Here is a 12,774-nt window from a genome sequence, read left to right as displayed (position 1 = left end):
CCTGAAGCAAGCAAGCCTCATGTTAGTTTCAAGCTGCCTGGCTGCCGGCCACCATCTTGGCTGACAGTTAATTTGCATATCTCACTGATTAGTTAATGAAAAGGGTTGCGGTCATACACCAATTACCATGTTTCTCTTTTATTAGTGTAGATGCGATCTATGGATTATCCTGAGACTTTTTCTAATCAGACTTTTAGTGAGGGTATTAACCAGCCTACCAGATTTGAATTCCTCTTTTCTCCATCTCTTTCCACCTTTGCCAGTCCCTTCTGGAGTAAGCAATGACATAGGTAAGGAGCAAGGAGCAAGAGAAACAAATGAGAAACAAGGAACTTGAAAATCTCCCTGCTCACCTTGCCTCGCTGGGGGCACCACTGGTACCTCCCTCACGGAGTTAAACACAGGCTCTTTGTTGCAGAGTGTGAGCACTTGATCCGCCACATGCTGGTGTTGGACCCAAGTAAGCGCCTTTCAATGGAGCAGATATGCAAACACAAGTGGATGAAGTTAGGGGACAACGACCCCAACTTTGACAGGGTGAGTGAGCACCACTTGCCTTAGGGAATGCTTCTCAGAACTACTGAAACCTCTTTTGCATGAGGTTGTAATTAGGCCAGGACATGAAAAGGCAGTCCTGGCATAAACTATTGGATAATACTCAAGCAAGGAGTGAAAGTGGGGATTTTAAACCAGCAGCTGATGGAGAACAGTGAGACCAGCTCTGTACTACTTACCCCCAAGTCACAGTCTCTTGGCTTTTGACACAGTACAGCCCACAGTTCTGCTGCGTACCCACCATGGGGACGTCTCTTCCTCTTGCCTAGTGTGCTAGTTCATTGGCTCTTGTAGCATACCTTTATTTAAACCATCGTGGCCATCCCAGGTACCCCAGAGTTGCTCATGAAAATGAGGATCTTGTCTTCTCACAGCTACCCCGGGGCTTTATTGCTTGGGCTTTGTCTGAAGCCAAAAATATCCCAAGCTAGGGGCCTGGAACAGCTTGCTGTAGGTGACATGCATATGTGATATGTCATCTTAGCATAGCTAATTTGGGGTGTAATGGCTTACCTTTTTTTTTTTAATGTTACAGTTAATAGCTGAATGCCGGCAGATAAAAGAAGAAAGACAGGTAGACGTTTTGAATGAGGATGTCCTGTTGGCCATGGAGGACATTGGACTGGACAGAGAGCGGACACTACAGGTATCTCTAAAGGAATGGAGAGCAAAGGGAGGTGTGGCCATACTCCCTCAGGTTACCTTTTTAAATGTTTTCTCCTTCTTGGGCACTTGGGTCTTTTTTATTTAAATAATTTTTTAAATTTTTCAATTATAGTTGATATACATTATATTAGTTACATGTGTACAGGATAGAGATAAGACATTTATGTAACTTACGAAGTGATTACTCCAGTAAGTCTAGTACCCGTCTGATACCATTACAGTGTTGTTGACTATCTACCCTATGCTGTGCATCTCCATGACTATTTTATAACAACCAATTTGTACTTCGTAATCCCATCCTTTTCACCCACCCCTCCTATCTGGTGACCAGCAGAAACATGATCTTTTTGTTTCCTTCCCCTTCTTCCTCTGCCCCTCTCTGGGTCTTGGAACAGAGATGCTTTGGTCTGGTAATGTTACTAATGTTTGGTCATTGACCTGCCGTTTCACCAGGGTTTTTACTCTTTCCTTTCTCTCTTGGTAGTCATTAAGCACAGATGCCTATGATCACTATAGTGCAATCTACCATCTGCTGTGCGATCGACATAAGAGACATAAAACCCTGCATGTCGGAGGACCTCCCAGCATGCCCCGAGCCATGGCCTTTCAAGCACCAGTCAGTATCCAGGTGGGCAGTGATTCCTGTGACCTGATTCAGGACAAGTAACATTTGGGGACGGGGCGGAGGGTGGTTAGCCACTGCTCAGGAATTCTTAAGTCCAAAGATCAAGCAAAGATTGGAACCTTTCTTAGGGAGGATGGAAGGGTCTTTATGTACTCGAGGTAGACAACTGTAGTTGCAGGGTGTGGTTGTTGTTTTTTTGTTTTTAAGAAGCAGCAAATCATTGAGACTGTTGTTTCTAAAAAAACAAAAAGCAAAAACAGAAACACACAACTCTCTTAATATAGCTTCTAAAGAACCAAAGACTCAGAGGTAGAAACATAGACTTTAGCAATCAAGAATGCTTTAGCCCTGGCTGGGTGACTCAGTTGGTTGGAGCGTCATCCAAAAGGTTGTGAGTTCGATTCCCAGTCAGGGCACATACCCAGGTTGCAGGTTTGATCCCTGGTCTGGGGCGTGTATGGGTGGCAGCCGATGGATGTTTCTCTCTCACATGTTTCTCTCTTTCTTCCTCTCTCCTTAAAATCAATAAAAACCTATCCTCAGTTGAGGATTAAAAATAAAAAGAACACTTTGAAAGGCTATCATTTCCCTCTAGTGTTTATAGTATGTGTGTATCTGTATGTACTTCTCTCCAGGCGGAGCAGGCGGGTACCACTATGAACATCAGCGTTCCGCAGGTGCAGCTGATCAACCCAGAGAACCAGATTGTGGAGGCAAGTGGCGATCTCTGATCGTTGTCAGTTTTAATCTTTCCCATATTCTTGCTTCCTTGCCTTACTTTTATTTCTAATTACTTCTCATGTCTAATTGAGTTGTGTTTTCCTTCACCTCAGCCGGATGGGACAGTGAACTTGGACAGTGATGAGGGTGAAGAGCCTTCCCCTGAAGCATTGGTTCGCTATTTGTCAATGAGGAGGCACACAGTGGGTGTGGCTGACCCCCGGTGAGTGTCTGAGCCCTAATTAACCTCAGGGCCAAAAAGTCCCACCTGACTGAGTTCCCACCAGTGCATTTTTCCTACTTCATTGTATCTCCCAGGTGAAAACTAATCCGGTGGCCAAGACCTGTTTGTAACCCAGCTCAGAGTCCCCGGTAGACCAGATTTGATTTGCTAAAAATATTACAGAGCTGCCCCTAGTGCAGTGGTTCTCAACCTTCTGGCCCTTTAAATACAGTTCCTCATGTTGTGACCCAACCATAAAATTATTTTCATTGCTACTTCATAACTGTAATGTTGCTACTGTTATGAATCGTCATGTAAATATCTGATATGCAGGATGGTCTTAGGCGACCCCTGTGAAAGGGTTGTTCGACCGCCAAAGGGGTCGCGACCCACAGGTTGAGAACCGCTGCCCTAGTGGATGGTGGGCCAGTAGCCACCATCATGCCAATTAATCGAAACACTGTGGTGCAGAGTATGATAGTCTCTGTGTCCACAAAGGTTGAGGTCTTCTGATCTAAGTCACATAAAAGTGCCTCTCAAAGTTCGAGAGGTGGTCGCTACGTGTCCTAATGCAAGACTCATCTTGGAAGTGAAGACAAAGGGTATGGTGTGATTTATCTGTGTTACAAATTAAATTAAGGAAACAAAAACCACACTGAATAAGTACCAGTTACCCAAAGTGTTTTCCCAAAATAGTCCTTCCATATGTCCCTGATGCCCTCCCACCTGGGAGATGTCCTAAAGGCTGGCTCTCTCCTTTTCTGTTCTACATTTGAAGACTCAACATTAAAAATACCCTTTCATCTTTTCTGGATATTCTCTCTACTGAGTAGAGAAGAGAAGGTTGTGTCAGAGAGTTCTCTTGAGAGTTCAACTAGGTGTAAAGCTAGTTGTTTTGTTTTGTTTTGTTTGTTTTGCTTTTTAAATACCTCTTTTCTCTGAGTGATTTCCAGAAAAAGATCCCCAGGCCTGCTGATCGGCTTGCTTTAGGTTTCTCATTCTGGGCCTACATTCACACAGGCAGCAGGGGAACAGTCTGGCTCCAAAGGCTGTGTCCGCAGTGTTGCCCTGCCAGTGGAAAGACCTGCTGGTTTACAGTGTGCTGTGAGTCCCACTGCAGGAGCATCACAGCCTTGCACATCGCGGCGTGTCTGTGCTGCCGGCACTGGCGGGAGGAATTGCCTTCTTTCCCTTGTGAATGAGTGGCTATTCCAGGCAGCCAGGTTTTAGTGGGTGGCCTATGTCCTCCAGAAATGTGCTGTTCACCTCCAGACTGTGCAGGCCCGAGCTGGACCGGTGCCAGTATTTCCTCAGGGCTCAGAGCTGTTGGTTTCACATGAGTGGTCAATAAAGAATAGCAATCCCCAGTTCCAAACAGTAAAGTGGCAGGCAGCCAGATCCCACACATTGGACTTCTACTTGCTTTGGGATCTTAAAGAGAAATACAAATTTGCAGGGAAAGTGGAAAAATATATAATAAATTATACTGAACTTACCCATTTCATCAGTTTGGGGATATAGCACTTTGAGTAAGAATATTAACCAGAAAAGATGGCGGCATAGGTAAACACCAGTATTCACCACCTCCCACAACCACATCAAAATTACAGCTAAAAGACAACAGCCATCATTCAAACCAGCTGAATGGAAGTCCTACAACTAGAGAAGTAAAGAAGAAAGCACATCACGGCTGCTGGGAGGGGCAGAGGTGCTGGACGGGCTGTGGCCTTTTTTAATTGGGAGAGGTCTCCAAGGCCTCCTGTAAGAAGCATGGGGTCCAGCCCCACACCAAACCCCCAACCCAGGGCTCCAGAGCTGGGCAGAGAAGTCCCCCTAACTTTGGGCTGTAAAAACCAGCCAGGATGGTGGTTGAGTGACACACAGGCTGCTGGAGACTCAGCAGTTCCTCTTAGAGAGCCTTTGTACTGACTTACAAGGTCCTGCTTCCTCTGAGCTCCAGCACCAGGTGGCAGCTTTGGGGGAATCCAGGGACATAGGAGGAATTGGACTGTCTGGTATTGGGGTCAGGAACTTACGGGAGGCTTTCTCCCAGACCAGTGTGTTCTCGGGGGTCATTGCTGCTATGCTGGGACCTCCCCCGTTACAGAGCTAATGAGCAGCCATATCTCAGTTTCCATCATCGTGGCCGACACTGTTCACTCCACCCTGGTGATTCCTAAGACCCCGCTCCATCCAATTTGTAGCCCTACCCAAGCTTTTCAGCAGCTTTTCCATATGAATGGCCTGTCCTGGCTCAAACTTTGCTAAAATCTTTCCAAAAAAAAAGCAGCAGCTGGTGTCATTGTGCCCCATATTTATCAATAAGAGACCCAAGACTTGGCACTATCATCAGCCTGCCTTCCTTCACAGCTGGGCCTTACCTGGGCACCTCCAAACCCAATACAAATAGGAAAACTCTGCAGATCCCTCTGTAGCTCTTGCCGGGTGGCCCCAGGCAGTGGCTGACTTTGCACCTCCTGGGAGGCCCCAGAGCCAGTGCACCCTGTGGACAGCTTCAGACCATAGCAAATTACAACTGTACACATCCACAAGCCACACACTCAAGGGGTTGACTCAGTGAGCACCAAGCCCCACTGAAGCAAGTCCTGCTCCACAGGGGTGTCTCCTGCACAGCAGCTCTTCCACTTAGTCACAGCTGGTCCTCACAGCTGATTGGTCTGGAGGTCAATTCCTCTCAGTGCTCAACTACAAGACTGTGCACACAACCCACACAGAGGTGCACCTAGAGTGCCCAGCTCAGGTGACTGAGGATACTGAGCCATTGGGCCCTAGAGAACACCTACTACACAAGGCCACTCTACCAATTCCAGGAGACATAACAGCTCTACCTAATACAGTGGTTCTCAACCTTGGCTGCACATTAGAATTACCTGGGAATTTTTTTAAAATCCTAATTTCTAGGCCTTATCCTCCGGAAATTCTGTTTCTTTGTTATGGGGTGGGGCCACAAATCTTAGAGGGAAGAGGTGAGGGGGGTGGGAGAAGAGGTTAATCGAAGATCTTATATGCATATGTGCATTACCTATGGACACAGACAATAGGGTGCTGAAGGCCTGGGACAGGGCAGGAACCAGGTAGAAGGGGTTCAATGGGGGGGGGGGGGTAAAGAAAGATATCTGTCATACTCTTAATAAAGATATTTTAAAAAACAAAAAACCTTTAAAAAAAGAATATTAACCAGACTTCTCTGTCATCCTGTTTCTTTTAGCATGGAAGTTATGGATGATCTGCAGAAGCTCCTACCTGGCTTTCCTGGAGTCAACCCGCAGGCTCCATTCCTTCAGGTGGCCCCTAACATGAACTTCATGCACAACCTGTTGCCCATGCAAAATTTGCAACCAACTGGGCAGCTTGAGTACAAGGTATCTGGATATGGGAGAGGGCTTGCCCAAAAGAAACACATTTCCACTTCTTTAAGAGACTGAGAGACCTTCCAGGATTTAAGGGTGTCTTTGTAGAGAAGGAAAGCATCTGGGTGTGAGGGAAGATTTCTCTAGTCTCCATCACAACCAAGGGTCCTTAACGTCAGTGGATGAGAGCACTTCTTTTCCTCTCCTCCTCTCCCCGTGCCTCATCCACCTGTCCTTCCCACTCCACTCCCGACAGGAGCAGTCCTTGTTACAGCCGCCTCCCCTCCAGCTGCTAAATGGAATGGGTCCCCTTGGCCGAAGGGCTTCAGATGGAGGAGCCAACATCCAACTACATGCCCAGCAGCTGCTGAAGCGCCCACGGGGACCCTCCCCACTTGTCACCATGACACCAGTGAGTAGCAGCACAGATCCCAGCTCACTCTCTCCGAGATTTTTGATAAAGAGGTTGTGAGCATAGGGTGGGAAAAAGAGGCTTTCCAACCTAAATGTCTGAATTTCCTCTTTCTCTAAACTTAGGGTGTTCAATGTAATCACATTTTCCTCAGGCTAGTTGAATTTTCCAGTCTTATTTTTTGGCTAACTTCTTTTCTTAACCCAATAATTTCTACACTGAAGCCTGCTCCCAGAGAGCCTCATCCTCACGGACCACTTACACCTAGTAAGTGCGTCTGCCACCCCTCAGTTTGGAGGCGCCTTCCCACAGGTAACGCCTCTCGGCCAGAGGGCAGCACATGCTAAGTTTTCTCTGGAATAAATTGCTTGTTAGGTTGGTTTCCAATATTACCTTCTATGCACCATTTCTCCTTTGATTAGCACTGCCTTGCGTTTTGGGTTTAGCACTTGATTGGCTTTCCCAAGGTCTAGCCTAGTCAGTTGGCATCCCTCAGTCCCATCCCTTGTATATGATGGTTACATTAAAAGATTGTTACCCCCACCCCTAGCCCTGGGTTGTTTATTTCCAGTTACTTTCCTCTCCTGGGTAAATTCATTCATTCATTCAATCTCGTAGTACCATAAGATTGGATATTTATTATATCCATAACTCTTTAAAATATTACCTTCTCTTTTTAAGATTTTTAAAATCTTGTTCAATTTCTGTACTTACCTTGTTATGGATTAGTCCCACAGGTTTGTGGCTTGGCACAGGTCTGGAAAAGGAAAGAATCATGTTTGCAATTCCTGGCCTCCCTGAACCACTGGAATAGTGCAAGGCTGCATGTGATTAAGGGCTGGGGTGAGTCCCAGGGACTGATAGGCGGCAGACGCATCGGAGAGAGCAGGGTCAGGGAGGCTGTGAGGGCCAGGCGGACAGCTTTGAGGGAGGTGGACAGACTTGCTCTGCCCATTGGAGCTGTTCTTGCAAAGATCAGTAACGAACTTTTGTTGGTAAATCTAGTGGACAGTTTTAACTTTTGTTCTCTGGACCTCCCAACTGTGTTAGTCACTGTTGACCATTTTCTTTTTTAAATATTTTCTTTGGTTCTTTTCAGTTTTCCTTTGTGCTTGTTCCTTGAAATTGGTGAAACCCCGACTTTTATCTTAGGCTCTATTTCCATTTCTTTTTACATACCCTGTCTGGGTGGCCTTGTCCAGGTGCTTCTGCAGCCCCGCATGCTCTTGTGGATGTGTCTACATAGATATACATGCCTGCCTACTGCACATACTTAGTTGGTGTCCCAAGACACGCACAATTTTAGTCCAGCATGTCCCCAAACGACCTTGGCCTGCTCATTAAACCTGTGTCTTGTCCTGAGTGACCGTGAAAGCACTGTCATCTCCTGATTAGACAGGCCAGGAATGTGGGCTTTATCTTTAAGTCTTCCTCTCCCTCATTTCCCATATCAAATTATTCCCCAGTGCCTGTAAGGTAAATGCCTTATTTCTGTCCATTTCACTGCCCTTCCTTAAACCACTGTCATCCTTGGCCTAAATTAATACAGTGGCCTCCTAACTGGCTTGCCACCACCACTTTTCACTCTGCGGCCAACGTGCACAAGCTTTCTAAAATACAGATCTTAGAACATCATGTCCCTGCTTGAAATCCTTCAGTGGGTTACCACTGCACCTCCTCAAAATAAAGTTTTAATGTGGTATGCAACGCCAGGAATCCCTGGCCACAGCGCTCCTCTCCTGCACCCCCATAGCCGCCACTTTCCCAGTCCTGTTACCCCAGGCCTTACAAACTTGTAAGAAGAGACCTGGAAACCCTAGAAGCATTCAAACAATGGAATTACTCCAAAGATTTTTTGTTTGGGTTTATAATTATCCATTTCATAAAATGTTCCTAATTTAAGTATGATTTTTGCCCTAGTGCCTGAGGCCTGGTGACTATGTGAGCCCTGTGCATAGCTGTCAAGAATGCATGGTGTCCAGTCCATAGCAGTGGGGAGAGCCACGGGAATGCATGCTGTGGAGGCTCTCATTTCACGCACAGTGGTGGTGGGTCACAGCTACTTAAAGCGTGGAATCGTGGCCCTGGCCAAATCGCTCAGTTGGTTGGAGCGTCTTTCCGTGCACCAAAAGGTTACAGGTTCAATTCCCAGTCAGAGCGCATACCTAGGTTGTGAGTTTGATCCCTGTTGAGGCATGTATGGGAGGCAACTGATCGATCAATGTTTCTCTCTCTCTCCCTTTCTCTCTCTCTCAAATCAATAAGAGCATATCCTTGGATGAAGATTTTTTTAAAGAAAGCATTGAATTGCAACTGCACAATTACATTATGTACTAAAATGTACTTTTAAAAAACCCTCATGCCTTTCTGGAGTTAAAGACACCTAAACTCTGGAAATAGTGTGAATACGCACCCTTGGTCACCTCTTAGCCAGGCAACAGCTTCTGCCGTGTCCTCAGGTTCCCAAGCACCCGCAGGCTTTCTCTTTTCTCAGAACCTAGGACCTCAAAGGCTTGTGACTCCTTCCCCCTTTCCTTGGCTCCTGTTCACTTGTCAGGTCTCAGGTGAATGTCACCTCCTCCAAGAGACCTTCCTCCGCTCCCAAGTGCCCCAGGGAGGACTTGGTCTTGCTGTTTTGAAATTGTCTGTGTACTTGTCTCTGTCCTACACTAGACTGTAAAATGAGGGCCAGAACTACATTTTATCCTGGAACATAGTAGGTATTCTATTTGTTGGGTAAAGAAATGAATGAATGAAGATGAATCAGAGGAAGAAATCCAAAGTAAAATCACCTGAACAAGGTAAAAATGGAAAAATAGAAAGGTATCTGAAAGTTGTGTGTAGCCCAGGGGTCCTATGAAACGTTGTGTGAGTAAGAAAACGAATGGAAGACCACTCCCTAGGCAGTTTCCAGAATGAGAGCTATTGCAGAAGCAGCAGAGCCTGAGCCTGTCCTTTCTGTCTCTGTCAGGCAGTGCCAGCAGTTACCCCTGTGGACGAGGAGAGCTCGGACGGGGAGCCAGATCAGGAAGCTGTGCAGAGGTAATGTGGCATCTGGCAGGCTCACCTGCAACCAGCGAAAGGTCGCCTCTGCCCAAGGAGGGTGTAGTATAGCTTCAGCATTTGTGTGGTCTCTGCTCAAGCCAGGTGGCATGTTCCTCCCACCTAGAAGGAACTGAAGACTCCCCAGAAAATTTCATTTCTGTAAACGCCATTGGAAGTCCTGAGTGACAGCAAGAACCATAAGAACGCTTCTCTCCTCCCTTCGACCTTCCTTGTCACCTGCCTTCATATTGCAGCTCATAGTGTTCACAAGGCACTACGCCTACTCCTATCTGCCCTGGACTGTTTACCGAACAGGAATTGGAGATTTGGTATGACAGTGATCCTAGCTAGGCTAGCCATGGACCTCTGGCCTGGACTCCTCCTTTCTGGGAGAATGAATACCTCTGGTACTGTTCGCTTGAAAAGAATATGCGGTTCGGGCCAGTGACAGATGCAAACATCTATGGTTTGCAGAACCTTGTTAAGCGATGCCTAATCCACAGAAAACAGCAGTGACCATCAGGCACACTGTGCTGTTCATTTACCTCAGTTCCATTAGCCGTGTCCCTCAGCTCCACCCATGCCCCCTTGTGGGAGTTGTCATTCTTATTTTCTGCGGAGTGGGGTTTGACCAGAATTCAGCATGTATTTTCCCAGAAATACAGGTGTTCCTCAAGATTATACGTTTTTCCCTTGAGGGAAGTTGAAATAAAATAGTTTTCATGGGCTCTTGGGGGAACTTTAGGTGTCTTTATCAAATGGATATTAAACCACTAATGGCTTACTCTTTTGCAAGTTTTCATACCATTAATTATAGTCTGTTAACTGTTTTATCTTAAGTGGGCGAAGTAGTTAGGAATGAAACAAGAGCACTTTTTAAGAGCCTGATGGTTGCTGGCTCCTGAGAGTGCAGTTCTCACAGAAGCCGGTCCCTGTGGAGGGAGAGGAGAACAGGGGTGTTGGCAAGCGGGTCAGCGCCTCCCACAGCTTAGCCAGTAGAAGGACAGTTGTAACTTTTTTCCCCTCTTGATTTTGTTGTTTCTGTAGTTTGCTGATAACAGTATGTGAAATTGTAAATGGGTCCTGCTGGTGTGGTGAGAGAACTAGGAAGCGTAACTGCCTGGCTGCTTTAATTAGACGGCAGTGTTTCATTTTATGTCTTCCTCTTGGACTCACTTCCTTCTGCCCTACCTTTTTTTCTTCTTTAGACCAACATTTAAAGGATAATATGCCCGTTTGTTTTGAGACAAAAAGGAATAATGCTTAACCAGATGAAGGGGACCAATATCTTCAGGTTAAAGGCAGCAGCTCGTCAACTCTTCCGCTTTTGAAACTTCTGTTTTCTTGTCTTGCATTTTCCCCACAAAATGAATTCTAAACATTTCTTGTGGTTTCACAACCTCTAGAGAGGTTGATTCCCAGGGAACAATATCAGTCTCTTCTCTGATGGCTGACATACAGTCTGGGGCCCGGGGAAGGGAGGTTTGAGTTTGCTCTCCCTGAATGAAAAGCTATGTTTTCTGAGACTTGGAGTGAGGAACGGCTCAAAACCTGGGGACCAGGGGTCGGAGACATGGGGACCTTCTGAATATCTCCCTTCGCTCATCTCTAGGAATGGTCCTTAGTGCTTATTTTCTCTTATATTTTTTGAAACTTGGAGGGGAAAAGAAGAATAAAATTAATAAGTAGGGAAAAGATTCTTCTGTCAAGTGGAAGGAAAATCATTCTTCTCTGTAGCTGCCTCTGCTCTCCTCTTCCATGGCTGCTCGCAGGCCCCAGGTCTGTCACGCCAGCGGTCAGCAGCTTCTGCTGGCGGTGGACGTGCCTCACTCCTCCCGCAGGGATCTGTTCGCTATGGAGCCCTTTCAGAGCTCCGGCACAATTCCACCCGGAGTGCTTTACATTAACTTCTAATGCTTCTTGCTGAGGAGTAGTCCTGGCTGTTTTTTTTTACTATGAAATGTGCTCCTGCTTGTTGCAGGTACTTGGCAAATAGGTCCAAAAGGCATACACTGGCCATGACCAACCCTACGGCCGAAATCCCACCGGACCTACAACGGCAGCTAGGACAGCAGCCTTTCCGTTCCCGGGTCTGGCCCCCTCACCTGGTACCTGATCAGCATCGGTGAGTAGCCACATGAGCTATGTGAGCTCCTTGAGGCTCATTGGACAGGCACCCTTCTGGCTAGTGTTGGTGACTGGCATCGAGGCTTTAAATAGCATCCTGAACTACGTCTCCTCAGCTCCGTGCACTAAGCAGTGCACAGAGCAACATAGGATTCTTCTTTCCCATTGCCTCGTAGGCACGTGTATTGTCTGCATTGATTCTTGTGATTCTAGATGTTGACTCAGATGAAATTGAACTTGAAACCTGCAAGAAGGTGAAGCTCTCAGAGGGCCACCTGGAAATGAGAGGCTGTGTAGCCATATTAATAGACGTGACCTTTAATAACACATTGCCCTCAAAAGAATAAGCATTTCTTACCATGTCACCACTGAGCAGTGAGCCAGGATATAGAGGAGGACATGGCCCTTTGTGAGTGGTAGCGCAGGCACTACATCCTCTTCAAGCAGTCATTCAGGCAGTATTCTGATGGCAAGTTCTTTACTGGGGCTCTGTCACATGGATAGCTCATTCTCTTGAAAAAATAAAAAGTAACTTAACCATAGCTGGCCAAGAAAACTTGACAAAATTGAATCCAAGTAAGCCTGCAAGCAAGAGGAATGGCCCTTGGCTAGATTAGGGTGATTGTCTTCTGTGAATACCTTGATGGCTAAAAACCTTAGCTGAGAACATACCCAAACTCATGGCTCACACTCTCAACGCCACCCTAAATTCCTAGAACTTATTTTATTATCATCTTTTTGAGAGGACGGTGAAAAGCATTCTTACTTGGGAAGGTTGAAAAGCAGTCATATTTCAAGGAAATTAAGTTTATAACTGTGCTGCTATTACATCTTGCAACCAGTTCACACTCGCAAGCTTGACAGTGTTTTTATTGTGACTAGTTCCCCATTGGGCATTGATGTAATCAGCGGAGACAGGTGAACTCTGAGCAGGATGAGACATGACTAGTGCCACGTTGGAACTCTGAAAGAAGGGAGATAAGCTTTTGCAAATGACCGCGGATAGCTTAGTAAAAAAAAATAGTCTGTT

The 12,774-nt window shown here is 46.3% G+C and overlaps 1 protein-coding gene across 2 annotated transcripts in view; it reads left to right on the top strand.

The window, feature by feature from the left end:
* SIK3 (SIK family kinase 3) overlaps nucleotides 1–12,774 on the top strand; it is a 148,940-nt gene that overhangs the window by 107,663 nt on the left and 28,503 nt on the right. Inside the window, exons 7-15 of one of the 2 annotated variants that reach the window (XM_006761549.2) lie at nucleotides 419–537; nucleotides 1,091–1,201; nucleotides 1,706–1,849; nucleotides 2,482–2,559; nucleotides 2,680–2,789; nucleotides 6,019–6,172; nucleotides 6,417–6,572; nucleotides 9,544–9,614; nucleotides 11,599–11,742. In XM_006761549.2, coding sequence (XP_006761612.2) covers nucleotides 419–537; nucleotides 1,091–1,201; nucleotides 1,706–1,849; nucleotides 2,482–2,559; nucleotides 2,680–2,789; nucleotides 6,019–6,172; nucleotides 6,417–6,572; nucleotides 9,544–9,614; nucleotides 11,599–11,742 — 1,087 coding nt within the window. The remainder of the gene's footprint in view (nucleotides 1–418; nucleotides 538–1,090; nucleotides 1,202–1,705; nucleotides 1,850–2,481; nucleotides 2,560–2,679; nucleotides 2,790–6,018; nucleotides 6,173–6,416; nucleotides 6,573–9,543; nucleotides 9,615–11,598; nucleotides 11,743–12,774) is intronic. The other variant, XM_006761550.2, reaches the window with a different exon arrangement.

The sequence above is a fragment of the Myotis davidii genome, unplaced genomic scaffold (assembly GCF_000327345.1).
Source record: "Myotis davidii unplaced genomic scaffold, ASM32734v1 scaffold97, whole genome shotgun sequence".
NCBI classification, from domain to species: domain Eukaryota; kingdom Metazoa; phylum Chordata; class Mammalia; order Chiroptera; family Vespertilionidae; genus Myotis; species Myotis davidii.
This window is presented reverse-complemented; position numbering and strand designations above follow the sequence as displayed.